General features: G+C 48.7%; 10 protein-coding genes across 10 annotated transcripts; 5 read left to right on the top strand and 5 right to left on the bottom strand.

The window, feature by feature from the left end:
* Positions 1-198: 198 nt before the first annotated feature.
* Positions 199-859, bottom strand: Triagg1_2210 (uncharacterized protein; the record flags this gene model as incomplete). The annotated part of the gene is made up of 3 exons (XM_062896367.1): positions 199-426; positions 495-672; positions 774-859. The coding sequence occupies 3 exons, from the start codon at positions 857-859 to the stop codon at positions 199-201; spliced, it is 492 nt and encodes a 163-aa protein (XP_062759066.1).
* Positions 860-3,011: 2,152 nt separating this feature from the next.
* Positions 3,012-3,398, top strand: Triagg1_2209 (uncharacterized protein; the record flags this gene model as incomplete). Its single annotated transcript, XM_062896366.1, has 1 exon — positions 3,012-3,398. The coding sequence occupies one exon, from the start codon at positions 3,012-3,014 to the stop codon at positions 3,396-3,398; it is 387 nt and encodes a 128-aa protein (XP_062759065.1).
* Positions 3,399-3,944: 546 nt separating this feature from the next.
* Positions 3,945-4,487, bottom strand: Triagg1_2208 (uncharacterized protein; the record flags this gene model as incomplete). Its single annotated transcript, XM_062896364.1, has 1 exon — positions 3,945-4,487. The coding sequence occupies one exon, from the start codon at positions 4,485-4,487 to the stop codon at positions 3,945-3,947; it is 543 nt and encodes a 180-aa protein (XP_062759064.1).
* A 2,375-nt stretch (positions 4,488-6,862) lies between these two features.
* On the top strand, positions 6,863-7,988 carry Triagg1_2207 (uncharacterized protein; the record flags this gene model as incomplete). The annotated part of the gene is made up of 3 exons (XM_062896363.1): positions 6,863-7,093; positions 7,154-7,646; positions 7,708-7,988. The coding sequence occupies 3 exons, from the start codon at positions 6,863-6,865 to the stop codon at positions 7,986-7,988; spliced, it is 1,005 nt and encodes a 334-aa protein (XP_062759063.1).
* Positions 7,989-8,921: 933 nt separating this feature from the next.
* On the top strand, positions 8,922-9,353 carry Triagg1_2206 (uncharacterized protein; the record flags this gene model as incomplete). The annotated part of the gene is made up of 1 exon (XM_062896362.1): positions 8,922-9,353. The coding sequence occupies one exon, from the start codon at positions 8,922-8,924 to the stop codon at positions 9,351-9,353; it is 432 nt and encodes a 143-aa protein (XP_062759062.1).
* A 260-nt stretch (positions 9,354-9,613) lies between these two features.
* Positions 9,614-12,334, bottom strand: Triagg1_2205 (uncharacterized protein; the record flags this gene model as incomplete). The annotated part of the gene is made up of 2 exons (XM_062896361.1): positions 9,614-10,119; positions 10,168-12,334. The coding sequence occupies 2 exons, from the start codon at positions 12,332-12,334 to the stop codon at positions 9,614-9,616; spliced, it is 2,673 nt and encodes an 890-aa protein (XP_062759061.1).
* A 535-nt stretch (positions 12,335-12,869) lies between these two features.
* Positions 12,870-14,378, bottom strand: Triagg1_2204 (uncharacterized protein; the record flags this gene model as incomplete). Its single annotated transcript, XM_062896360.1, has 3 exons — positions 12,870-13,050; positions 13,115-13,684; positions 13,798-14,378. 3 exons carry the CDS (start codon positions 14,376-14,378, stop codon positions 12,870-12,872), a joined length of 1,332 nt encoding a protein of 443 aa, XP_062759060.1.
* Positions 14,379-16,334: 1,956 nt separating this feature from the next.
* On the top strand, positions 16,335-17,006 carry Triagg1_2203 (uncharacterized protein; the record flags this gene model as incomplete). Its single annotated transcript, XM_062896359.1, has 1 exon — positions 16,335-17,006. One exon carries the CDS (start codon positions 16,335-16,337, stop codon positions 17,004-17,006), a length of 672 nt encoding a protein of 223 aa, XP_062759059.1.
* Positions 17,007-17,167: 161 nt separating this feature from the next.
* Triagg1_2202 (uncharacterized protein) lies at positions 17,168-18,670 on the bottom strand (the record flags this gene model as incomplete). The annotated part of the gene is made up of 1 exon (XM_062896358.1): positions 17,168-18,670. One exon carries the CDS (start codon positions 18,668-18,670, stop codon positions 17,168-17,170), a length of 1,503 nt encoding a protein of 500 aa, XP_062759058.1.
* A 1,295-nt stretch (positions 18,671-19,965) lies between these two features.
* Triagg1_2201 (uncharacterized protein) lies at positions 19,966-21,390 on the top strand (the record flags this gene model as incomplete). Its single annotated transcript, XM_062896357.1, has 1 exon — positions 19,966-21,390. One exon carries the CDS (start codon positions 19,966-19,968, stop codon positions 21,388-21,390), a length of 1,425 nt encoding a protein of 474 aa, XP_062759057.1.
* Positions 21,391-26,502: the final 5,112 nt, after the last annotated feature.

The following is a 26,502-nucleotide window of genomic DNA, read 5'->3' as shown; positions in this document are numbered from 1 at the left end:
GGAGCAATTGAAGACCTCGGAGTATTACGGCTCATGTCAAGTGCACTCCTCAACTGACATCGAAAGGAGAGCTTCGTCGTGAAAAAGACATGTATTGGTCAACAGCCATGATCAAGTAACAAAAAAATGTCAACTCGAAAATAAAACATGAGATATACTAGTGGTGTTAATCTATTTTGCCCCCACGCGCACACGCATTTAAACATCAACCTTGTTAATCTTGCCCGTCTTGACATCAAAGATGTAGCCCGAAATAGGCACGTCCTTGATCGCAGCATTCTTCCTCAGAAGCTCGACATCGGTCTTGACGCTCTCCTGCAGATCCTTGATGGTCAAGAATGAAACGTGGCTGACATCCTCGCCAGTGTTCTTCTTGACAGTGTTGCGGAATTCCTCCTCGTGGATGATGAGCATGCCGCAGTCGGTCTTGTTCAAATAACTTGTCAACTAGCCAATTACATCTCCATGAAAGCTTCGGGGAGGACAATTCATACGTGGTGGATAACGACGACTTCTTCGGTTCCCAGAGCTTGCTGGGAGATGATCAAGGAGCGCAGCGCCTCGGCAGCTCGTCCTCCGGCATTGCGGTAGACGTGGGCGTGGCCCTCCTCCAGGCCGAGGAACTTGGCTGGGTCCAGACGAGCGTCCATGCAAGTCAGGACAAACACCTTTCTGAATATCTCATCTCATATTAGCAAATCATGAGAATCTTCAAATTGCTGTGCAGAAAAATGGACTGATGCAGAAAATAATGAATGCCGGATGAAACGCACCGGCCGGGAGGCATAGGCAGGTCGGCCTTGTCAAACGTAGCAACATATTGCCGGTTGGCAACTTCAAACTCGCTGGCGACGGTCATTTTCGATGGTGTGTTTTTTGCTAAATAAAGTGATGAAAAGAGAAGTGCAATGTCTTGAAGACTATATTGATATAGCTTGGAGATGAAGAGAATCTCATTCGGAGCAAACGGTTCCCTTTATACGTGTATTCTCCCAGCAGATAAGACACTCATGTTGCAGCTCCCATGACGTCTCTAAACAGGTAACTCTAAAACAAGGCGCATCTCCAGCATCATCTCTATTGGAACTTTGACAAGGGCACTGCTATCCTCATCGAGTTAAGAAATTCGCAATCCATTGAGGATGTGTCGCAATGCAGCCTCACTGCGGGGAAGCTCGTTCCGTCTACAGCCACTGGAACGGAGCGCTACGATCAAAAGAGGTGCAGTAGTCCGCGATCAAAGCGGCATGATTAGAAACCCGAACAGCGTCAAAAGAAAAACGCCGCGATTCTCAGCCGTGAAAGAGATGCGACAGCCCGCGATGGAGTCAGCAAGTTGCCTGTTTCGAGAGCCGATGGCCCGTGGGTTTAGATCGGTGTCAACGTTGACAAGGGGGCGATTTGGGGGTTTGAGATGGAGCAATTGACAAGAGTATCCAATGGCGATGTTTCGGAGGAGTCGCAAAGTGTTGCTCGTTGAGACATATTGATGGCGGTGATGGATTTGCAAAACAAGTTGGTTTCTAAGCAGAGCTGTTGATGAGAAATTAATTCATCTTTGCAGGAGGGAACAGGTCTAGAGAGTAAAATCGGATCATGTTGATGGTTTCATGTTGGAGATGCGCGCAAAGTACTGCCGTGAGGAGAGTCAGTTGGCTCAACTAATTGAGTCAAGGCCAGGGGTTGAGAGATTCGGCAAGTCATTGCTAGTTGAATCAAGGTTGAATCAAGGCGGAAGAGGCCGGTTGGTTGAGGCTCCAAGCTGTGAAGCGGGTTCGCAGACTCTTTCCGCACCTGTAATGCTCGGTGTTGGGAGATTCGGGTAAATCAATGCGAGGCGACAAGATGAAGCAATTGATTAGTAAAATCGATAGTCAATTATAAAGTGTGCAGATTGTGCAGTATTTATGAGAATTGCCTGGAAAGATGCATTATTTTTTGACTTGGTCAGCAGGTGCCAGATGATATAAAACCTAAAGCCAGCTCATTATTTTCTCTGATTCTTTCGTTATTTATTCATCCAGCACCATTTCGGCAACTGATTGCGAGAGAGTGTGTAAGCTTAGTCTGATAACTAAGCAGCAGAATGTGATGACATAAGGAATGTCGGAGATGTGGCTGTGCAAGCTCAGCTTCTCAGCTTCTCATCCTCGACCAAAAAGCAGCACGAGCCACAGAATGAGCCACAGAACGGTCCACATGACGTCACCGCCGGATTCCAAATCAGCCACAAAGAATCCTCATGTTTCCAGCGGCTTCGGGGTGGTGTTACAGCGGCTACGTGGTTTCTGATGTACTCTTCCATAGTAAAAGACTAGCGGCGGTACCTTCTGCGGCACGGAGATGCCGCTCATCTCGCTGTAAATTTCTCATCTTGTCTCACCTCGTACCAAGTATTCCACACCAGTTCGCTCGTGCTCGCACGTATTCGCACGTAAATTGTCAATCGGGCGCCGAGTTATTACAGAGCATTACAGATCCATCGCTGCGTCTTTTAGGCCTCATTCCATCTATATATTTGCATCAGTCTCTGCCTTGATCAAGTTTTATCATCTTTATTCAATCCAACAAACAAACAACAATCAACAACAACTACAACAACAACTACAACAACAATAGCAAACAACAAACAATAAACTCACCAACGCTCTTCATCACAACAAGGCAAACAAACAGTAACAACAGAAAATCCCATTTGCGGCATCTTGCGGATAATTTGCGGCCCGCTCTCTCTCTCTGAACCAACCCCGCCACGCCTCTTTAATTGCGCCCCTCATCAGCATTGCACCATCCGGGTCATCGCTGACAAAAACAACTCCAACTTTTAAAGTCGCCTCTGCCCTCTTCATCTTCTTTCATCACCTTTCCGGTACTTGATTTATATATATATCAAATCAGCCTACATATAGAGTCTTTCTGAATAGACTTGACGAGTCGTTAAGACAACACAATCAACAACCTCACAACAACAACAACACCAACACCAACAACAACCACACAACAACTTCACAATGGGTGCCGAGAACCTCCACCACATCGAGTCCTCCGAGCAGCTCGACTCTCTCCTCGCCTCAAACACTTACGTCGCCCTCGACTTCTACGCCGACTGGTGCCCTCCTTGCAAGGCCATCGCCCCCATCTACCAGGGCCTTGCCGACAAGCACAGCGCCGACAAGTACCTCGCCTTTGGAAAGGTCAATGTCGACCACGTCCAAGACGTCGCCGCTCGATATGGCATCACCGCCATGCCCACATTCTTGTTCTTCAAGGACGGCCAGCAGGTTGCTGTCAACGGCAAGGCCATGATCCAGGGCGCTGACCCCAGGAGCTTGGGTGACGCCGCTGAGAAGCTGGGTGGATTGGCTCAGAAGAGACTCGAGGAGGCCGCATCTGCTTAAATATTCTCAGATCGAGACAGAAACCATGGGGAGCATTCGGTTGGCGGGACGGCGGTGGGCATGCAGAGGGGAGGGCGTACATGCAACTCTGGGCGCACAGCGAGGAATTATATCATGGGAAAAGGCACAGCGGGCTCGATAGCATTTTAGAGTCATATGGTATTCATTTACAAGACGTTTATTCTTTTACATAATTGTTCTCCGAAGTGATTGCTTGTAATATCCCGAGGTGGTGCTCCAGGTCGCGCGCATCAATATTGCTACAATATCTACCTGAAGCCAAATATATACCCGAAAGCGCTTTCACGTACACAAAATATACCAAACGAGCATTTACAATTAGGGAAAAAACATGTGCAATTACTGTTATTGTAGCCATTTCATATATAAGGACCTAGATTATTTGGCCATGTATTCCTCGTAAACACGTGCTTTTCTCTTACAATGCTCCCGTAATTTCATCCTCATAACGATCCCAATTATTTTACGCCATTCATCATCGCTTCTCCTCATGTAACCCATCAAAGCTGCCCGCTTTCCAGCGCATCAAGCCATGACCGTAGCTCTCGGTTCACTTTTGGCGCATCTTCTCTCCACGGCCAGTGTCCAGCCTGGGGCCGCGCGGGAAAGTTCTTGAGAAAAAAAGTAAAACATGCCGCCTTCTGGAGAGTTCTTGAGATACTCTTTAATCTCGGCGCGGTACTCGGGATCCGTAATGGCGCCGACGACGTGGTCCAAGTCGTACTCGTCACCGGGGTTGTGCTTGATGTACTTGAGTGAATACTTGGATAGCTGCTGTTGTTCCTTGTCGTGGTGGATAAGGTGCATCATAGTGCCGAGAATTGGTGTATTGAACATGACCAGACCCAATAGCCTCTCGGGATGTAGAAAAGCCAACTTTTGCACAGTAATGCCTCCAACATCTCCTCCTGCAAAAATTGCTTGTTCAATCTTCAATTGATCCAGAAGGGCCACCAAGTCACCCGCCATAACATCGCCATCGTAGGCGTCTGGGTTCCAGCGGTACACCGCTTGGGGGATATCCTCGAAGCGTAGGAAGAATGACAGTGTGGTCTTTGGAGAACTCATCGATTTGCTTGGAAAAGGTCGTTTTGTTGTCTGGATGACCGTGGACGAACACCAATGCTGCGCCTTGTCTGTAAAGGTGGTCATGGATCTTGACGTCCCCATTATAAAAGAAGTGAGAATTCTCATCAATGGGCATTTTGAATAGTCGTTATTGTTAAAGTGTTAATAGGGAAGATGTAATAAGGCGCTCCCGAGTGTTCTAATGTGCTGTGATTCCATGTCTTGAGGGACGTAAGCATTCACTTTGGGGCATATTTGATAGGATATCTAACTGATTCAAATGATGCGAACGTGTATCATAGATGTGAACTTCCATTTTGGCATCTCAAACTGAGAACCGGAGATGCTTCAGTCGACACAATTACCAACGCATGACAAATGCAAAAGAGAAGCTCTGTAGAAAAACAGATCTCCGTGGGCGAGTCAGCCACGACGGACGACAAGTCATCGCGGGAGCTTCACTTGATCGGCTCTCGTCAGGTGACAACCCGCGAGTCATCTCTAGCGCATCGAATAGAAAAAGTTTAATTCAGAAATAAGCATCCTCAAACTGACTCTGAAGACGGAGTGCCGGCTCCTGGACGCAACAATCCCATGCATCTCGGTAGTGCAGAGCCGGATGCTAGACCGTATCGAGTAAACCATTCCATTGACATGCTAGATGATGACGTCGTTTTACAGCACTTTGAAGCAGAATTCGGTTGTGCTGATTGAGAAAACATTTTGATATATTTGCTTCAGTTACGGCGTTATAAAGACTCAAAGCATGGACATATAGCCATACCAAATTGTTCAGGGGTTGGACTCCTTTCATTCTGTCTCATTGCTTATATGCGATGCCGTTTCGAGGGAGCAGAATGAGCGAACATCCTAGTCGTTAGCGTGCCACATCTTTAACGAGTCTCACTCCGGCTCGCTTGCAAATCATCCGATTGGATCAAAGGCATCCCTTTGGATCAAGGTCATCTAGTCAGGTTAAATGTCTATTATAGCAACTACAGTAGTTGCCATAGCAATTGGGAAACTACAACAGTTTGTATTTTCGAAGATCATTACTGTGTGGATTTTGTCGACTTGATGGGTGGAAATCCAGATGCTTCTTGGCTTCCTAATCAAGAGTTGAGCTCTTATACAGACACAGAGATGTGAATCACATAGCATCGCTGTCGGATTTATGTTATAAAGTATTTCCGCAGCTGACTGTAGGTTGCCTTCCCTTTCAGGATATTAAAATGAAGTAAGCCTCTCCAAGCGAGGTGTGTAAACGACTTTTTGATTAATCATCTTTCCGTTTTAGGGTGGCTTATCAAGCATAATATCCAAATTGGGATGTTGTAGCTACATGTATTGCATCCATATACACATGCTCATAACCTAAAGCCCGCTGCTGTAAATCCCGTTGTAAAGCCCGTTTCAAACTCCGCTGCAAATACCGCCCAAAAGACCGCTTTAGCTGCAAAAAGGGCTGAAAAAAGAACTAGCAAAGAACATTGTGTAGCCCATAACCTAAGGGATAAGAGCGATATCAATAGGGACAGCTTATCAAGCACGCCCAAATCGGGATCCCGTAGCCATGTTGCCCATAACCTTATAGCAAAAGCTTAAAGATAAAAAGAGAACCTTAGAAGTATATATGACAACACTGTCAATTACCGTATTCCCTCGAGACATTAGCCAGTGGGTCCCCAGAACTATACCCTCCATGTTTTCGACAGGATAAGTTAATGGCCAACTTCCTCACGTTAGCATACTACCGTGAAAAGAACGGCCCACAGGCCAATTGTCCAAGGGAATACGATATAACAGGATGTCTTCATTAACAACTAGTTCTGCTAGGTTAATTACTAAACATTATATCAATCCTCCCGTCTTTTATCTAGCACCGCGTTGGAATTGGCAGGTTCGTTACAGTATGCTTGTTCCGCTTCAGGGCTCGCTTGATAATCTATCCCTTTTTGATACCCATATCCATTTTCTTCTTCCCTTTCGTAGTCTAGATGAGTGGAAGGCATCATTTGACTCATATTGTTGAGATAATCAGAATTCATTAGCCGAACCCTCGGAATTACATGATACAGCATCAAGGCGAGATGCTATCTTTCATGGCGATGCTAAAAATATCTTTACTACTAAGATATTTTGGTTCAGCATGGGCGTATAAGCTGGCTTCTTGAGTTGTTGGGAGATGTATAAAAGGGGGGGCATCATCGACGAGGAAGATATTTTCGTCCACACCAGTAGCAATACAGTTCAAAGACATCTAAAGGATAGACATCACGAAGAAAGCACTTTTCTTGATAAAAGTCCGTCTTCTTCTAAGATTTTAAAGTCTCCATCACAACTTACTTCAACGGAAAATCTCACTATACGTTGAAATGGCGGCCCAAACTGTCCTCGTCACCGGTGCCTCCGGCTACATCGCCGCCCACGTCGTGGATGCTTTCCTCAAGAAGGGCTACAACGTTCGCGGAACCGTACGCTCAGAGAAGACGGCCGAAGGAGTGCGCAAGTCGCACTCAAAATATGCTGAGCAACTAAGCATTGCCATTGTTCCCGATATGGCTGCTGCCAATGCCTTTGACGAGGCCGTCAAGGGAGTCGATGGTGTAAGTAGACACACAAGGCATCATTAAATGACAAAATTACTAATTCGTATCAACACACAGGTTATCCATACTGCGTCACCTTTCATCTTCAATGCCACCGACTTCGAAAAGGAGCTCATGCAGCCCGCTATCCGGGGCACCACGTCCATCCTGGAAGCTGTCCAGAAGTACAACCCTTCCGTCTCCAGAGTCGTCGTCACTTCATCTTTTGCCGCTGTCCTGGACCCATTGCAAGGTCAGCGCCCCGGATACACCTACACAGAGGCAGACTGGAACCCCATCACCGTCGAGAAAGCCAACACCGACCCCGTCCTGGCATATCTCGCATCAAAGGTATTCGCCGAGCGAGCCGTCTTTAACTATGTCGAGGCAAATAAGCCAAATTTTACCGTGACCACCATGTGCCCTCCGTTGGTCTACGGACCAATCATTCACAGCGTCAGCGATATCAAGTCGCTCAACACCTCTTCCGCCGACATCAACCGACTATTCGACGGCTCGGAGAAGGATGTTCCCGACACTGCCTTTCACGCATTTGTCGACGTCCGCGATCGTAAGCCTTCCCAGCATTCAATCTTGACGTATTTCTCAATTACTAATCTTGAATCTTACAGTCGGCGAGGCTCACGTGCTGGCCTATGAAAAGCCAGAGGCTGCTGGACAGCGATACCTCGTTTCCAGCTCAGCCTACAGCTACCAGCAGATTTGCGACATCATCAGGGAAAAATTCCCCGAGCTGAAGGAGCTGACTCCAAAGGGCAACACCGGTACCCCTCTTCCTCCCGCTTACCGACTTGATAATACCAAGACCGTTACTGAGCTGGGCCTCACGCTCAGGCCCCTGGAGGAGAGTATTGTGGACATGGTCAACAGCTTGCTGAAGCTGCGCGAGTAGATGAAAGGTTATTTGGCCTTCTGTGTGATGAGCAGCTGTCATCTGGAGTACAAGAATTGTATTATAGCATAGGGCATAGGATGGAGCAACCGAGGAGGTGATGCATCAAAGGATCACTCCATGTGTATCAAGGACTATTCCTTTATCGTCCAACGCCGAGTTGAAGCCAAGAAAAATAGGAGAAATTTGCTTCAACCCACAAGACCAATAACATGCCTTTCATCAGTCTAGACTCTTCATTACCACATAGATACATGTACATGCAATAGTCCCCTGAGCCCTGCATACGACAAGCACATGCGCCGACTCAAAGTCCCTTGCCTAACTAGGCCGCGCCAAGACGATGTACTCGGATCCTTACATCCCTCCAATGACATGATATCTGACAAGCGCCATTCCATGACACTACTGTGTGGATCTCTGCCGTAGCTTCACTCTACCAAATAAGCTTAATGTAGCGGCAGTCATATTACGTAGTTTGTATAACCCTTCACATGGGCAATCGTACGTTGGCCCGTCTATCAGACGGCAAGGGAGAAATAGTCAGCAGAGACAGTCGGCGTGGCTACGCAAGGAGAAGACCATGTTTCACAATTGGGATTCTTTTACGAGCTGCCTATCCATGCGGGGGATGTCAATGACTGTACGCAGTTGGAGTCTTAGTTTTCAGCTCTGCTAAGTTTGCGGAATCTGTGTGACATGCTTGGGGCAGTGTCGTGGAATGTTGTCTCGGGTTGCCGCGGTCGACTTGATGCATAGTTCTTTCCGGACGTTGATGCGGGCGATCGGCTCCGACAAGAGCATTGACGAAATAATATATAAGACGACGAGTTAAGCTTTGCTCCCTTCTTCTTGACGAGTTCAGACTCAACTACTATAAACATCACTCCTACACTCTACTCTACATCAAATACCAACATACAGAAATCCACAATGCTTCTCAAGTCTGTCCTCCTCACCCTCGCCATCTCTCTCGCCTCGGCGCAGAGCCAAGTCGGCCACCCCTGCGGCTTCAAGATTGCTCCCTGCCCCTTCGACATGAAGTGCGTCGCCGACAACCCGTACTGCCCTGAGCTCAACAAGTGCCCCGGCCACTGCGAGTTTAAGAACAAATACGCCTCGTGCGGAGGCTTCACCCCGAGACCGCACAACTGCGACCGCAATCACGTGTGCCAGGACGACCCTCGGCTGCCGCCCAACTGCGGCATGGCTTGTGATATTCCGGGAATCTGCGTCCCGAAGAATGCTGAGTTTTGTGGAGGGTTTGCGGGCTTTGCTTGTCCTGCGGGAAAGTATTGCTATGATGTGCGGGATGGTTGTGATCCCGAGAACGGCGGTGCGGATTGCGGTGGCATTTGTTTGTAGAGAAGAGTCATCGATTCTTCATGAATTATTAAATCGCAGTACCATCCAGATCGCCATTCTAGTATTATGAATGACTCAAAATGCGACTGAATAGTAGCAGCCAGGCACTTGCATCTCCTTGACCTGCATCTCCTTGATCTGCACATCTTCGGCCACCATCCCTTCGTTGATCTGTCCAACGCAAAAATCACTCCTCTGGAGACAGCCGGCAATACACAGCCAGGTCTTGAAGTAGGAGTGGTATTGCATTCAAGCCCTCATCAGCCGATCTGCTTGCGGCCTGGATTGAGAGACGGAAAGTAACGACAGAGTACTTGGAGGCTATCCGTGTTGCCTGGCCAATTCTTCATGGCAACTATAACAGCATCTCTGGAAATCTCAAACCCAGGGTTCTTGCGAACAAAATCCTTTATCATCATGAGACCAAAAGGTTGAATATTTGTAGCGATGGTGAGACCTTTGGATATTGTATCGTTGCTGTTACTTTTTTGCTTTAGCAGGTTCTCAATAATCTCCCTTTTGATAAAGGGATCTTGAGTCTTGCCAGCAGCAGTAATAAATTCTGATATAACATCAGGACTATTACCTTTCTGTTTTAATAGGCTTTTAATAGTTTTATTTTTTAAGGAGAAATCTTGGATTTTAGCAGCAGTAGTAATAGCCTCTAACAGAATATTAGCATTATTGCCTTTCTGCTTTATTGGAACCTTGATGATTTTTATTTGTAAATCGGAGTCTTGGATTCCATCAGTAGCAGTAATAGCTTCTAACACAATATTAGTATTTATCTTTGTCTGCTTTATTAAAATCTTACTAATTTTTGTTTGTAAATTGAAACCTTGGACTTCAGCAGCAGCCGCCATAAATTCTGTCCTTTGCAGTAGCATCTTTAAAATCTCAACTTGTAAATCAAAATCTCGGATATTAACAGCAGTAGTAATGGCTTCGGATATAATGTTATTACTGCTGCCTTTCTGCTCTAGCAGTGTCTTCATAATGAGAGTTTTTAAAGCAAAATCTCGGTTATTAATAGCAGCGGTAATAACTTCTGATATAATATTATTACTGCTGCCTTTCTGCTGCAGCAGTGTTGTTATAATTAATTTTTGCAAATCTTGATGTTGGATTTTAGCCGTAGCAGTAAAAACATCTGGTATGGTAGTGGTCCTGCAGTCTTTTTGCTGTAGCAGTGTTGTTATAACCTCTTTTTGTAAATTGTAATCTTGGATCTTAGAAGCAGCAGTAAGAACTTCTGGTATAGCATCGTTCCTGTAGTCTTTCTGCTGCAGCAGTGTTGTTATAATCTCTCTTTGTAATTCATGATTTTGAATTTTAGCAGCAGCAGTAAGAACATCTGGTATAGTAGTGTTCCTGTAGTCTTTCTGCTGCAGCAGTGTTGTTATAATCTCTTTTTGTAACTTGTAATCTTGGATCTCGGAAGCAGCAGTGAGAACTTCCGGTATAGTATCGTTCCTGTAGTCTTTCTGCAATAGTAGCATACGGATAATCTCTTCTCTTGAACTCGCAGGTGTGTTCCAGGTTATCGCTTCTGAAATTGGGGCAATTCTATATACTTGGGTCTTCAGGGATAGAAGAAAACACATCGCTGAATGGCCAGATCCTAAGTTCTTCGCGGTGGCGATGAGAATTTCTTCAGTGATGATGAGTTGATTCTGGTGGTACCAGAAAGCTTCAAATACTTCTTTGGCGCCGTTCAAGTTTGCGGCTGCACATAACAAAACCTCGTCATCTATTTTTAATTGTCCTCCACTGCACCGAAGCAAAACATTGACAACCTTGCCCTCTTTGTCGTAAAGTGCTGCAACTTTGATCATATCCTGGCTAACCGGGATTTTATATTTATTGAGAATCCTCTCCATGTGATCGGGTAGTGACATTTCTGCTAGATACCTGCAGATATCTGTCTCGAGTCTCGGAAAGTTGCTGACCACTTCTCGTATTGAAGATAAGCGCGGCGCTTCCTTCAAGATGTAAGTCACATCGAATTCGTAAATATGCTGGATAACATCGTAAATAAGTTTCTCCAGTGGTTTCTCGTAATCTGGGAAAAGGGGGTCGTCGCATTTTCCCGCCAAATCGGAAGAGATGCCTCGTAGCGCGTAAACGAGATCTCGAGGATCTGTCGCTTCACTACTCCCAAACTTCAAAAGGAGCCTATAAAGGCTTCGACTCTCGCTCCACCATGTGGATTTTCTCCAGGGAGATGGCATAATGTCAAATACAGATTGGCAGTGTGCATCGGGGGTGATTCCCAAGAGCAGGGGAGTAAGGCCAAAAAGGCTGACTGACACAGATTTTGTACCACAAGACAGAGTGCCTGCCTTTGCAAATGCCACTTCTTGTAGAATCCAAACCCTGCGAAACCACGGTCGTTGCAGAATCTCCCGCAGACCTTCTTGCTGTAAGTTCGCGAGTTCATCATCATATTCCTCCAAAATCGGTCGGAATGAATACCAAAGGTCTTTCCAGCGTCCATCCTGGCGCGACCAGGCTCTACAAGCATGCCGTATGCTCTCTTTCTGCAGCCGCTGCAGGCTTTCCATAAAGAGGTCTGTCTCATTTGTTCCCGAACCTAAGCGGAAAATCACACGATCGGCTTCCTCGTAAATATTTCCCATTTGTCCAACTTGATGTCCTCTCTCCTTGTCGTTTTTTTGGTCAATGCATACTGCGTCGATCCACAGGACACGTTGACGGTCTTGGTAGCGAAGATCAACCAATGCGCTGTAGAGATTATGCGTGATCCCCAGGTGACAACCGTTGACATGGATGATGTCGGAAAGCTCAGAGCTACCCCAGGTGTACGAGAGAGCTTCATAAGGAAGCATATTTTCGCGCTGGTGGAATTCTGCCTGGAAAAGCTCGCAAGATATCATCATATCGTCATTTCCAGGATGTAAGCTGAGTAGTCGTATTGCAGGCCTCTCCAGATTGAGAGGGGTATACTTGAATTCTTCCATGAGTGCGTATAATAATTTGACGAATAACGAAGGAAGTTGAAAAGTGAGCTGTTAATGGTAGAGCTTGAGCTTCAAAGAGGCTCAAAAGACTTCAGACTCAGTAGCCGGAGAGAAAAGTTCATATTAAATGTAACGTATATGTAAGGGGTTCGCGCGAGATGATTCAGCCTTGGGCAGAAAATATGCAATTGAAATCGTTCATTGGGTTGCGACTCGGCCACGTTTACTTGCATGCCGGCCTGCTCTACCTACATGTAAGATGGCCAATCAAAACCCGATCGCGCGCAGATTACTGTAGGCAGAAACACGACTTTACCGCGTCAGCAAAGGACCGAAGGGCTGAGTATAACATCCATATCAATGGGATGCCTAAGCCACTGTTTAAAATGTTACACGTGAATGCAGCTAGTCACAACGATGGAGGGACATGTATGGAACAGACAGTCTTCCAAATTGATGCTCTGGGTACACGTAAATGTTTGTCTAAATATACTTTTTTAAATTCTGTACAACGATTCGATTCTTCAAATGTCGCTTAGGCTGCTGCGTAGGCTGTTCCATAAGGCTGAAGCTCAAGGCCCTCGATATGGGGAGAGCCTGGTAGTCCGCCCTTCTGCCTATTCTCCAGCCATCTCTGGATTGCGCGCTGGACGACCTCTTCATGGTCAGGTCTACTCAGATCGAGTGGCTCATGGCCAAGACCAGCCAACAACATCCTACATCGCAATGTCACGTCAGTATACAGGATCCAGCTATTCCTCTCGTGTACAATCAACTCACTGTATAGAAGCGGCGGCATTGGTGATCATAAAGACGTCCTCGTTAATCAGCGGCTTAATGGCGGCATCAGTAACACCGTCGAGAATCTTCTGCGGCAAGTCGGGTTGGTGAGCAGCTGGGCGTCCGATGCCAACTCCATCCATCTTGTCCAACGCCTTGACCATACCAGCAGTCGTGCGCAGGCCGCCCGTGATGTAAGCCTTGGTCTTCTTCAGCTCGGGGATGACCATTTCCGCAAACTCGATAAAGTACGCCTCTCGCTTCTTGGTAGACTCTCTCTTGTGCCCAAACGCCAAAACCTCGTACGTGCCACCCGAAAGCTCAACCCAGTCGAAGTGGTTCTTCTCGAGCTCTGCGCAGAGGACTTTGCAGTCTTCGACTGTGAAGCCGCCCTTTTGGAACTCGGCGCTGTTGAGCTTGATGCCGATGCTAAACGACTTGTCGGGGACGCGGGCGCGGATGGCATCTGTGATTTCAAAGATGATTCTCGCGCGGTTGGCCAGCGAGCCGCCGTACTCGTCTGTCCGCTGGTTTGTCGACGGTGCCAGGAATTGAGCCAAGAGATAACCACTGCAAGGCATATGTGTTAGTATCACTTTAATGTACCCTTGTTTGATTTTACTCAACGGTATCCCCAGATGATAAAATGGAATTGGTGGACATGTCTCCAGTTTGAGACTTACTGAGCGGCATGGAGTTCAACACCGTCAAAACCGGCCTTGTAGCAATACTCGGCTGCGTGGGCAAACGAGTTGATAATGTGATCGATATCCGCCTTCTCCATCGGCCTCGGCTTAGCGAATGTGCCGAATTCAGAAACCATTAGCTGTACATCACTCGGGGAGATGGGGTTCGGCTGAATGTTGTCCGTAACTTGTCGACCCGGGTGGCTCAGCTGTGTGTAAACGAGACTGCCATGCGCCTTGGCTGCCGTGGCGATGTCCTTGAATCTCTCAAATCGCTCGCCAGAAAATGGTGCTTCCGAGGGAATAATGTGGTTTCCGATGCCCTCAAGCTGGTCGTACTCGATCATGGTGTTGCCGAGAAGAATGACTCCATATCCACCCTCACCCCATAGCTTGTAAAGGTTGACCAGCTCCTTTGTGGGAATTCCTCTCTTGGTAAAGTCCTTGTCGTCCCAACTTGACTGCAGTTCAGACATGGAAGCCTTCATGAAGCGGTTCTTGGCCGTCTTGCCGCTGAACTCAAAGGCAAGAGGCCGGCCAAGAGGCGCGGGGTCGACCTTTTCAGGAGCTTGTGCCATGGTGAAGTTTTACTTTTTTAGAATCTTCAAACGAAAGGGCATATAAGAACTGCTGTTGATCGAAGAATCTGTGTTTATCCGTTTCTCGATTGCACTCTAGCTAAGGGAAACGTCTCCCTTTTATACACGGACAGGTTACCTATGTACTGGGTAACACCACGGGATACGAAAACACACATGGTGGAGATATCCATCAATGGAATCCTTCTGCTCTTAGCGGGCATCAGAAAGGCGATCATAGGCTCCTCGTGACAATCACTCATGCTCTACTAATACGATAATTGGAATCTTTTTTCCTCAACGTCGCGGGTGAGTGGAGTATGAACATCGGAGTTACACACTCATGCCATGCATGCAAGGATTGAAGCGTCCGTTTCAAACGTTATCAAGCGCTTAGCAAACTGAAAAGCCCGCCAGGGTTCGGCATACGGCTTATAGACATGGTTCTTAGCTTGAGAGGATTGCCAATGCATACCCACCCGTACCCCCAAAACTACACAACATTAGGTCAACAGTCTTGTGTCATATATCGGTTATCGGTTATTGTTGCGGCCATTGGCCTTGTATTGTACATCAGGTACACCCACGAGCATTTGGATCCTACACATGTCCAGGTCGCATTGCCGATGCCCGGTCAAGTTACCCGCACTTATACGCATGTCGAATGTCGTCGAGACATTATGTCATGCAGTCCGATGGCAAACTGCGCGAACCATGCGCAAATAATAGTGGATAACGCACGTCAAACGAGAGTGCGAGAAGCGGTGGCTTTTCAAGAGCATCTGGCCCGCCTCAAGCGTCCTCTCTAATCGAACTGTCAAGTGCTAATTGGATACTAAAACTCTAAATCGAGTCCATATGCTTCTACGGCTTATGCAAGTCAATCGTCTTCCAGTGACTAGCCCAGAACTCACGAGCGATGAGCAGGCCTGTTGGGGCTTAGATTCCGCGAGGATGGACTAGAAGCCAAGGTATAGATTGAATCCGACTTAGCGGCGCAACAACCTACCTAGGAAACCTGGTGCTCAAATAGAAAGAGGACGGCTGGGGAATCTCGAGTTATTAATAATGGAGCAGTTTCAAGCTCTCGGCCTAGGAAAGAAAACATCGCCCGCTGCCGTTGAAACAACCCTCATCTCATCTCTGAGCAGCTGTTCGGAGCCCTCCCGCCTGAGACGACTTGGACGACTTACACGGAATATGCCGATGAAGCACACGGAAGCGGAGCCGTTGGTTCTAGCCGCTCCTGTGAGAAGCGGCACGGCACGGGCTTACATGCACAACAGCAAAGGTCCGATCGGCATTTTGTCTCTACCCTCCTCTCTCTAGATGTATGTACTGGTGTTAGATATCATGCTTTTACTTGTAATTCGTTATTCAAGTCAAATCTCTGCTTAACATATCCAATTCCTCCAATACCAACATGTTTATAACTCCATCTTCATCCAGTTCATCCCACTTAGACCATTGATGGCAATAACCCGCTCACTAGCAACCGCTGAGCCTAAACTAACATTTGATGTAGGGCTAAATCCCACGCTTGTATTATAAATACACGTACAAGGGGAAATTCCATCCAAACCACGACGGAGAAAAATGCTCGCCGAGGCAAGGTCTCGATTAGGTCAGCGGCCTTTACAGTGGAGTTTTGCTTTCAAATCCAAAGCCGCGAGGGTTGCAGATTGGCTGTGGTCCGTGGAGAAGCTCCCATCAATAGAGCAATCAAACCGTGGGGGATAAACCGTGCAAGGCGATAGGCAGGGTTAGTATAAATGGCAAGTTTCTGCGATAGATCGAGGCTCAAACTCCCATATCACATATCACACAGCTCTCAGAAACCCCCCCCCCCCCTGCAACAAAGTTGAGCTTTTGATCTCTAAGCCTCCATCTAAACCCTTGACAACTACATGCGGCAATTCAATTACACGAATATTCCAAACTAAAATCACGCCAACCATGACACACTTCCGCATCGACGTCGTCTCAGACACCGTCTGCCCCTGGTGCTACGTTGGCCGCAAGCAGGTCCAGCGAGCCCAGCAGATCTGGCAGCAGCGCTATCCTTCTTCCTCCGACACCTTCTCGGTCAAATACGCCCCCTTCCAGCTGAACCCAGATGCCCCTCGGGGTCCTGGCAAGAGCATTGATAAGCAGGGCTTCTACGTGCAGCGCTTTGGCCCCGAGCGGACGGCCATGATTCATGAGCGCCTTCGCGGCGTGGGCGAGGCCATTGGCATCAACTTTCGGTTCGGCGGCAGGGTTGGCAACTCGCGAGACTCGCACCGTTTGATTCACCTGGCTAAGAGGCACGGCGATGAGACGGAGCTCAAGGTCGTTGACGGGCTCTTTGCCGCGTACTTTGAGAATGAAAAGGACATTACCGACCACGACGTCCTCAAGGAGGTTGCCGTCGGAGCGGGTATCCCTGAGGCGGAGTTTAAGAAGGCTATTGTGGAGAGTGATGAGGGAGGCGAAGAAGTTGACATGTCTGCTGGAACTGCGCGGTTCAGGGGCATCAGCGGCGTGCCGGATTACACGATTCAGGGCAAGTTTAAGCTGAGCGGTGCTCAGGACGCAATGGAGTTTGTCAACGTTTTCGAGAGAGTCAAGGCTCAAGACATTGCATAAGCGCATTGCTGAATAATGGAAATAAAGAAGAATAAAACAAAATGGCTTAGAAATAGAGGAGCTACATGATTCTCCGAATGAAGATGAAACTGAGGGTATTTCCAAAGTACAGGTATATATCCCGCTGATATCCAACCAGAAACTCCAACCATAGCAAACAATCAGCTACTGCGAAACACCACCTCTGCTCTCCTCTCAAGCACACTCTCCCACACTCTCCTCTCTCTGAATCCCGGCATGTAAAATAGCACGCCAATCTCCTGGCTCGTCCACCAGCTGGCTCTGTCCATGTTGCCCGAGCCCAGCACCAAGTACTCGCCGTCCACCATGGTCATCTTGAAATGGCTAAAGACGGGCTCGTCCTCGAGATTCGCGCGGTCACTGAGCCGCTTATAGTAGAGTATCTCCAGCTGCCCCGGGGCTACTGATTGGGCTTCCAAGTCATTCCGCTGAGATCGCTTACACAGAGCTTTGTACTTTTTGACAAACCGCCGGACGCACCATGATGTTGTAGTTCCAGCAGTGACGAGCTGCTCGATGACCATCATATTGCGGCCCGTACGTACATGTACGTTGACCCCGCGAGAGATTGCTTCTAGCAGAGCATCCATCACTGGCCACGATGTGAGATTGGGCGTGACGAGATGAATGTCGTGGCGAGCATTCGCAAACAGAGTAAGCAGTGCAGCGTTGAGAGGCGTCATGGGCGGGTTGGACTGGGAAAAGAAGGGAAAGGGAAAGAATCTGAATCGGGGATTTCGATGATGCGGCGATGGGAGTAAGATGGCCGGCGTTGGCGCAACAGCCGTGAAGTGAATGCACTGCGTAGCCGAACGGTCATCATCCTCTTCATTGAGAGGCGAAGAACTTGAAGTCTCGACGTAGTCGTCAACACCGTCGTCGACATCTCCGTCCCGGGCCCCGTTCGTCACAATCCTCTGTCTCCTTGCCAGTTCGATATTCTCGTTGTTTGCTGACCTCGCCTTGTCCACTCTGGCCCCCCAGACGCGAGCGTGGAAAGTGAGCAGCCTGTCCACAACTTCGCCCTCCAGCTCGACGCATCCCTCAAACCATCGCTCCCAGCTCACGTTGCAGCTCGGAACCCACGCTTTGGCTTCGTCCACTACGACATATTTGGGATGCATCACGCTCAGCGGTGTAAAGAAGAGGCTCTTGACCGTCATCTCAATACCCCCTTTTCTCAGCGTCTCCTCGTCCGGCAAACCCAGCTTGGCCCATTTCGACGGCGGATAGACGCATCCCTCTGGCGCAGACGTGTGAAACAGTTTCTGGAACAGTCCCCAAGATGAGAAGCCAATGCTTATATGCAGCGTAGGCAGTGTCTCTGCCGGGCTTGAGCGCGCCTCGGCTAGCTGGAGGAGAGTCTGGCGGATGCCGTCGAGAGATGGAGAGGCGGCCCAGTAACATGTGACGAAATGGACTGAATGCTTGGCGGATGCAATGGCAGGCAGAATTGCGCGAGTGAATATGGAATGTCCCGTGCCGACGTAGAGCAGTTTCGGTGTGCTGGTTGTCAGGAGAGAGTCAATGGCGTCCGGATCGTGATAGTTGGGAGAGTCTTTGGAGCGCTCATGTTGGTGGGAGAGGAGCAAGTCTCTCCACGGTGTGACAAAGGAAGATGGGAATTCCAACGGCTGTGACATGAGAAATGAGAAAGAATAAACAGATAACTATAAGAGTATAAATAAATAAAAGAGAGATTAATTGGCAACGGGGGATCAGCAATCGAGGGTGTGTGAGGTGAGAAGCAGACAGAAGAGAGAGCTTGGTATCAAGGATGGATTAAATGACGAGGTGTCTTATGGCTCACGAGAGCACAGCCACACGCGCAAAAACAGCGTCTGAAGCAAACAGGCCGTGCGTATGTCTTGATTCCACGTGGAAACAGGAGCAAACGGTTCAGAAATTACACATATGGCTGTTTGCTGAGTGGCCAAAAAGAAGAGGCATTACCGTGTGTTGAAGATAATGAAATTAGTGAAATAGGCCAAAAAATAACTGTCCTCGGTGAGGCTCGAACTCACGACCTTCAGATGGCCCAAACTTGTGTTTGGATCATATCGGATTCAATATGAGACTGACGCGCTAGCCAACTGCGCCACGAAGACCCGTTATTGAAATGCAAGGGGCGTAGCATTGATTATCAAGATTTCATCAAGCTGCATCTTGTCGAATATTTGGAAGAAATTCTTCACTCTTTGGATTTGTCACCAGATGGGATGAGAGAGCTCCAAGCTCCCCTCTATCCTAGATGTGCCCTGTCAGAGTACCTTAGTATAGTTAGATCTATCACGTATGCCATCAATTCAATCCATAAATGTCATTTCATACAAAAGACTACATACATACCTATAGGTAGTAGATTCATATGAAGAGCCTCCAATGTAACGGGTGCTGCAGCTGCCAGAAGACCCTGAATATAGCAGCTCCACGTCTGAATATGCACATTAAGCGCTAAGCTGTTCAGGTCCAAGGGAGCTCCGAATCCTAGATAGTGCCTGTGCCTTTAATTACTGGACATCAATGGCTTCACAGTATCGGTATGTAACCATCACTTGAGCGTGCTGATTAGAGCACATCCGTCATATTGTTGATCAATTCAATGGTAATAGATTGATCCGAATACTCCGCGATATGCCCTCAATACATGTACACAGCCAAATAGTGGTCACAGCGGGACGGTGCCATCAATTCAGGGGACTACAGTGAACCAACCCCCCCGTAGTCACGCGCCTCGGCGGGGCTCTCCAGCACCTGCAGCTCGATTTCATTAATCGCCCGACCTGGAGCTTTGCGCATCGCAGCCTCACCTCGACCCAGCTCCAGCTTCCAACTCCAGCACGTCAAGCCTTTCTCTGCTGCTCGAGTCACAGCCTCTCCTTTTTTGAGACTCTTTTCTTTTTTCTTCTTTTCCCTCCTCCTCCGAAGATTATCCAAGATGCTCTCCGGCGTGCTCATCTTCAACCAAAAGGGCGAGAACCTCATCTTCCGCGCCTTTCGCAACGACTGCCGCCCTCGCCTTGCCGACGTCTTCCGCATCCAAGTCATCTCCAATGCCCAGGTCCGATCGCCCATCTTGACGCTGGGCAGCACGACTTTCAGCCACGTCAAGCACGAAAACATTTACCTCGTCGCCATCACCAAGAGCAACGCCAATGCCGCGCTGGTCTTTGAGTTCCTCTACCGGCTGATTCAGCTGGGAAAGGGGTACTTTGGCAAGTTTGACGAGGAGGCCGTCAAGAACAACTTTGTGCTGGTCTACGAGCTGCTGGATGGTGAATTCTATTCTTCCAGGCTTTTTCTCTCCTTGCGTTCCTCCATTGCTTTTGCTAACAGCGCCCCTTCACCCCCAGAAATCATCGACTTTGGCTATCCGCAAAACACCGAGACGGACACGCTCAAAATGTACATCACCACCGAGGGAGTCAAGTCCGAGTCGCGCCCCGAAGACACGTCCAAAATCACCATGCAGGCCACCGGCGCGCTGTCATGGCGAAAGGCAGACGTCAAGTACCGCAAGAACGAGGCCTTTGTCGATGTCATCGAGGACGTCAACCTGCTCATGTCTGCCACCGGCGCAGTTCTGCGAGCGGATGTCACGGGCCAAATCGTCATGCGCGCCTATCTCTCCGGCACCCCCGAGTGCAAGTTTGGCCTCAACGATCGACTGCTGCTGGATAACGACGGACTGCTGAGCCTGCCCAGCGGCAACAAGATGGGCACAAAAGCCACCAAGGCGGCTGCGGGAAGCGTCACGCTCGAGGACTGCCAGTTCCACCAGTGCGTCAAGCTGGGCAAGTTCGACACGGACAGAATCATCAGCTTCGTCCCGCCCGACGGCGAGTTCGAGCTCATGCGCTACCGTGCCACGGAAAACGTCAACCTGCCCTTCAAGGTGCACGCCATCGTCAACGAGGTCAGCCGCACAAAGGTCGAGTACAGCATCGGCGTCAAGGCCAATTTCGGTTCCAAGCTCTTCGCCACCAATGTCATCATCAAGATCCCGACCCCCCTCAACACCGCCAAGATCACCGAGCGGTGCACACAGGGCAAGGCCAAGTACGAGCCCAGCGAAAACGTCATTGTCTGGAAGATTGGCAGGTTCACGGGCCAGAGCGAGTACGTCCTCACTGCCGAGGCTTCCCTGACCAGTATGACAAACCAAAAGGCGTGGAGCCGGCCGCCCCTGAGCATGAACTTTAGCTTGCTCATGTTTACCAGCTCGGGCTTGCTGGTGCGCTATCTAAAGGTCTTTGAGAAGAGCAACTATTCCAGTGTCAAGTGGGTGCGGTACATGACGAGAGCAGGTTCATATGAAATAAGGTGCGTCGTCTTGAATCCAAAGATCCATCTATTGCGCTAACTCTCTTTTTTTTTTCTCATCTAGATTTTGAGGTGATTTGACTGTATGATGATGGATTTATGGCATGTATGGCGTTGAAGGATACTCGGGCAAAAAGCTTTAATATCATTGCATCTTCTTAATCTCCCTTTTCGAGCATGGCTTCCCTTCCCTTACCGAGGCTGCAATCCATCCTGCGAGGATATGGCAGTCTCAGCAGCGGAAAGCTTGTGACACTTTCACTTTGACAGCCCCCCTTTCGTGCTGCATACCCCTCGGATCCGTCCGCGGATAGCTGCAGAAAATGCCAGATCTACCCCTTATCCTGCTACGGTGCCCAATTGGATCAGCAAACTCGCTCGCTCGTGTCTGTTCTTCTTCTACATCGAGAGCCCAGAATATCTAGGTTCAAGGACCTTCGGGTAGGCACCGTTCTACTGACAGCGTCTGAAGATGATTCAGATATGCTCATTCGGTCCGAAATAGTGCATCCCGGTAAAGAACAAGCGTCGACTTGCTCCTCACCGGCTGCCAATATCAGAGATGGTGCTCAAATCCGATCGGTAGTTCCAGGCCCGCCGAAAGCTGAATGTTTGCCACAGCAGCCGCAGTTCAGTCAGCTCGCATGTGTTCTGGATATCGTCAGAAGAAGGAAAACGGAAATAGAGTGAGAAAATACGAGGCTTCATTCATGGAGCCTCTCACTAACAGAGTCGAGCCCTCAAGTGTACCCTCAGGTGACGCCACGGATGTGCCTTTCCCCTGGGTATGACGGCATGTCCTGGATCGGCCACCCGCATGCTGTCTTATGCTCCAGACGTTGTTGTGTGACTGTTTCTTGGCCTTGAGCGTTTGCTTCCACGATCGTGATGAATTCTAAACATGGGTAATCAAGGTTTGCGAGAGCAAGTGGACGGGCTGAGTACCATTGTCCCGTTCGGCCGAAAACGATGCTCGATATCGCACAGAGACCATTTCCTGGGGTGGCAAATTAAACCGAAGCAATAGAGCGTGAGCCAGCTCTCTTCATTAAACACAGCTCAGGTAGAGCAATCAATCCATGCACTGCGTAACACCAATTCATTCCCGAGGCATGTGCTTCCTCCGAGGCCGAGTCGTGGGAGCGTCAGACCCCGGATTAGCCAACGTGGAAATCACGATATCCTACTAGGTTATCGCTGTTTACGTCCCTGTGAAAGCTGACCTCTCTACCTAACCGGCCTTTTCTTTCTCTCTGTTTATCACAAGGCGCTGAAGCAATGGAGCATCTGAACTCAGCTGACCATACTACCCCGGCGATTGATAGCGCAATGGACCTCAATGTCTCATTCATTCATGCAAGTTTTATATCTGCGGCGCTTTTATCCATCACACATAGAACCTTATTAACTCATACAGTATCACGATGATCCGCAGGTCTCTCTCGTATGTGGTCCGACGGCGTCGAATATCCCCTCTCCAAGAGCACACAGCTTTGGTAGCACCTGCAACTTCCCACGAGACTTTGGGCGTCACCGGCCTCTTGTAACCCGATAAAGAGCGCCAGAGAGCCTTGAACGACCTTCTAGAAGGATTTCCATCATATTTCACTCAAACACATGTTTGCCTCTCCGACAGGACTTTATTGCGCTCAAATATCTGGGAGCATATCCAAACCCGCCTGATATGTATCAAGCAAGCCACACGGCATCCTGCCGCTCAGTAACGCCTTCGACAATGCTCCAAACGGGTTTCCAGCTCATGAATAATCTCATCAGGCCACTATTCCCTCCGTCCAGCTGCTGCTGATACCTTGCCTCTGTTTTAAAGGCAATATGTCTTATTTTCTGTGCTCCCCCTTTTGCGCCGAGGCAAAGTGGTCCTATTCCTGTGTCAGTATTGCTTCCATCACCACCTAGGTCAGAGGCATGGCTCCATAAGGACTGTGGTGAGCACATGAAAGACTCTCCCTCGTCTCTGAGAAGCAGTCCCACCATGGCTTCACTATTGCGGGTTATTGGAGCGGGCATATGTCCCAGCTGGTAAGCGAGGTCCGAGGGCAAGTCGTTGACAGTTGATCGAGCAGCAAAGGCAACGGCGTACTGAGAATGACGGCGGGATTATATATGGAATCCCATCTCTCTCTTCAACACAAACTCGGTCAGCATCAGTCAATACACACAAGGACAATCACCACAACACTCGACATACCTCCTATCTGATAGCACCAAGAGCATCAGCTTCAGCTCTGCACAATTTCCAATTATTCCTGGCACATTCATTGGCACAGCACTAGGGCCACTGAATCCGACCCGTTCAACAGCGGGACAAAGCTTCAATATCAGTGCGAGATTTCATTGACTCGGATACCCTTCGTGCAAGCTAAAAAGTCTGCCCTTTTTCATAAAGGTTCTTTGCCGCCTCTCGATGAACTTTGACTCTTTGTGGAAAACATAATTTCCAGACTTGGCCATCTCGTTGTAGGCTTCAGCAACTGTGGTGTGGAATATCCAACATCTGAAGAGGTAGGCTTTACGAGCGTCAATAGACAACACGGCCGCCTGTCTTTGACGGACCACTGAGTATCTGAGAACAAGTTTCATACTCGACATAGCAAGGACAAGACAGGGCAGGAAGGAGAATCACCAGCGGAACCGTCGTCCTCCTCCATGCCGCTCACCTCCAGCTTCTGTGCCGATTTGACACTTTCACACGGAGACATTTGACAAACGCTCAAAGAGTGCCCGTTGACATTCTCTCCCTTGCCTTGAACCTGCTCTCCGGAAACACAAAATACACTCAGCCCAGCCACAATCGCTCAGTGTCGTGCAGGAACCACCAATCATCTCGGGTCGCGTCACCGCAATTATCGTCTGCTAAAAGGGCCATCAGGGTTGGCGGAGCAGAAAATAGGCATTCTGCCGAGACCACCACCCGTACTTCCTTGTGCAACCAACGATTCCCGAGCCATCTTTCGGGCTCAGCCGTCTCAGCTGGTCTCGGCTCCCCTCCTTTCCGAACCTTGAGAGACTCTTTGTGCGAGGACGAGGACGCCAAAAATAAACACACGCACACACAAACCAAGGCAGCAAGAAAGAAAAAAGAGGTCACAGCATGTGCCAGTACTCGTTCATCCACTACCACCACCAGCACCCCTGCACGCACCCGTCCAGCCTCGTCCCCCGATACTCGTATTGCCCTGCCGCCGCCATCAACCCGGCCACCAACCAATACTCGCCTTGTCCTGCCACCACCGTCTTTGCGTCTCCCGAGGCCACAGGCGAGAACCCGTGCGCGCGCGGGAACTGCCTCATCTCGCCCGCCTGCAGCTCGGGGACGTGCCGGCTGCAGGACCTCAATGGGAGATGGGTCTGCTGCAAGTGTAAGCGCGGGGGGAACATTTACCGGTCTTGCCATCATCGGAAGAAGGGGTGTCCTGATACGTTTTGCTATCATGATATTTGTGAGAATTGCACGCCTGATATATAGAGCAGAGCCCGCCCCTTTGCTCTTTTTTTTTCCCCCTCTCTTTTCTGCCTTTGCCATGGCTTCTTTCTACGCTCGCGCGAAATCTACCCCCCAAGAGAAGGAGATTGTGGGAGAAAGGGGGGGTAGAATTACAAGGAAATCGGGGGAATCCTTATTCAGGGCGTACAAGCTTGTGTCCATCACCTCGAGGAGTCACGATCGTCCATGTCTCAGTTAGACGTGCCACATGATTTCAAAGGGTAAACGCCAGCGAGTCAGCTCTATACACATTTGATGAAAAAGTCTCGGGCAGCGGATCTGCATCTTTAGGGAGGGACTGTCTTGATTTGTTTCTTGAGATTGCCGGAAAGGTCTTTGTATGGGTAAGTATTGGTGAACCAGGGAGGTGTTTGCTGTGGCCGGCACTTTTACACCAGGTTATTGGCTCTTGTCTCAGCTCATGTTGTGCTTTTTCCCGCTCTTGGTTACGTTCATCTTGATACTAATTTACATTTGCACCACGTCAAGAGCCAATGATGTCTCACCGAGAGGCTTTGTGACACATACATGACTGGACCAGCCCGATATTGGTCATTTCCAAGGCAAAGGATACCTCTCCACCTCTCCACCCATCCAACTTGAAAGCCTCGCAATTTTCCAACTCTCCCATTCGCTCATGTGAAAAACAATGGTCAGTAATGTACTCCATACGCCCCCTCCACGAACCCACCAACCGGGAATTCGTTCCCCTTCCAAACTGACAGCTCCGTCAGTGTCATATGCCACAATCCCAGCCCTTTTCAATGATGATTGAGCCCTCGCATGACGTAGAAGATGGTGAGCAGCAACTTCAATTAACAATCTCATCGCCATCACAGTCTATCAGGAGAAGAAACATGCCTATTCCACGTCACATGCTCTCGATACTTCTTTTCGGGCTCGGACTCGGGCAGTGATCCGAGACTTTTCTCGGTGTGTTTTTCTCCCGTCAGCTTTATTGGCATCCACATGCATTTTCTTTCCATTTCCTTCTCTCTTCTTTGCTTATTTTGTATAAGCATCTTCATATGCCAGCTCCTAAGCGAGATCTCAACCTCCTAAAACTCTCCCATTCACATAATTTTTTCTCGCCTCGCCACGCGACAGCAAAACACCAACTCTCCAAAAATAAAGCCATCACAACCCTCTTAGTGTACCCAGAGAACCATTCATTTTCCAGCTTGCTCGGCTAAGTCTCACTTATTTCGGGCATCTCCAACGTTTTAAATGACCGGTGAGAAGAACATGTCCAATATTTGGATCAGGGGTGTCTGTATATCTGGGAAGATCTTTGACGGGTCGAAAAAAAAAAAAAGGCTTTGTACTCTTGCAAGTGGGAAAAAAAGAGAGAGGAAGTCGATATTCCAGGGGGGTTATGCGAGTCGGTGAAGGGTTAGAGGGGATGAGCGGTCATAGCGAAAAGCAGATTTGCATGATTGAAAAGTCTATAAATTGCAGCTGAAGAGATCGTAAAGGAGAGAGCTTCTTTCTTTTCTCCGTGCTTCAAGCAGACACGTATTCATCCGACAACTGTCAAAGAGAGCTTTGATTATCTGCTTCTCTTCAACTCCCCTCCCGATTCTATCACTGTAGAAGCATCTACAAGCTCCTTTCAAACCACGATCAAAACAACAAAACTTCTTCACC

This window comes from Trichoderma aggressivum (genome assembly GCF_033847375.1).
Source record: "Trichoderma aggressivum f. europaeum strain CBS 100526 chromosome Unknown scaffold_005, whole genome shotgun sequence".
Taxonomy (NCBI): Eukaryota; Fungi; Ascomycota; class Sordariomycetes; order Hypocreales; family Hypocreaceae; genus Trichoderma; species Trichoderma aggressivum.
The sequence above is the reverse complement of the archived record's forward strand: the minus strand, read 5'-3'. Positions and strand labels throughout refer to the sequence as shown.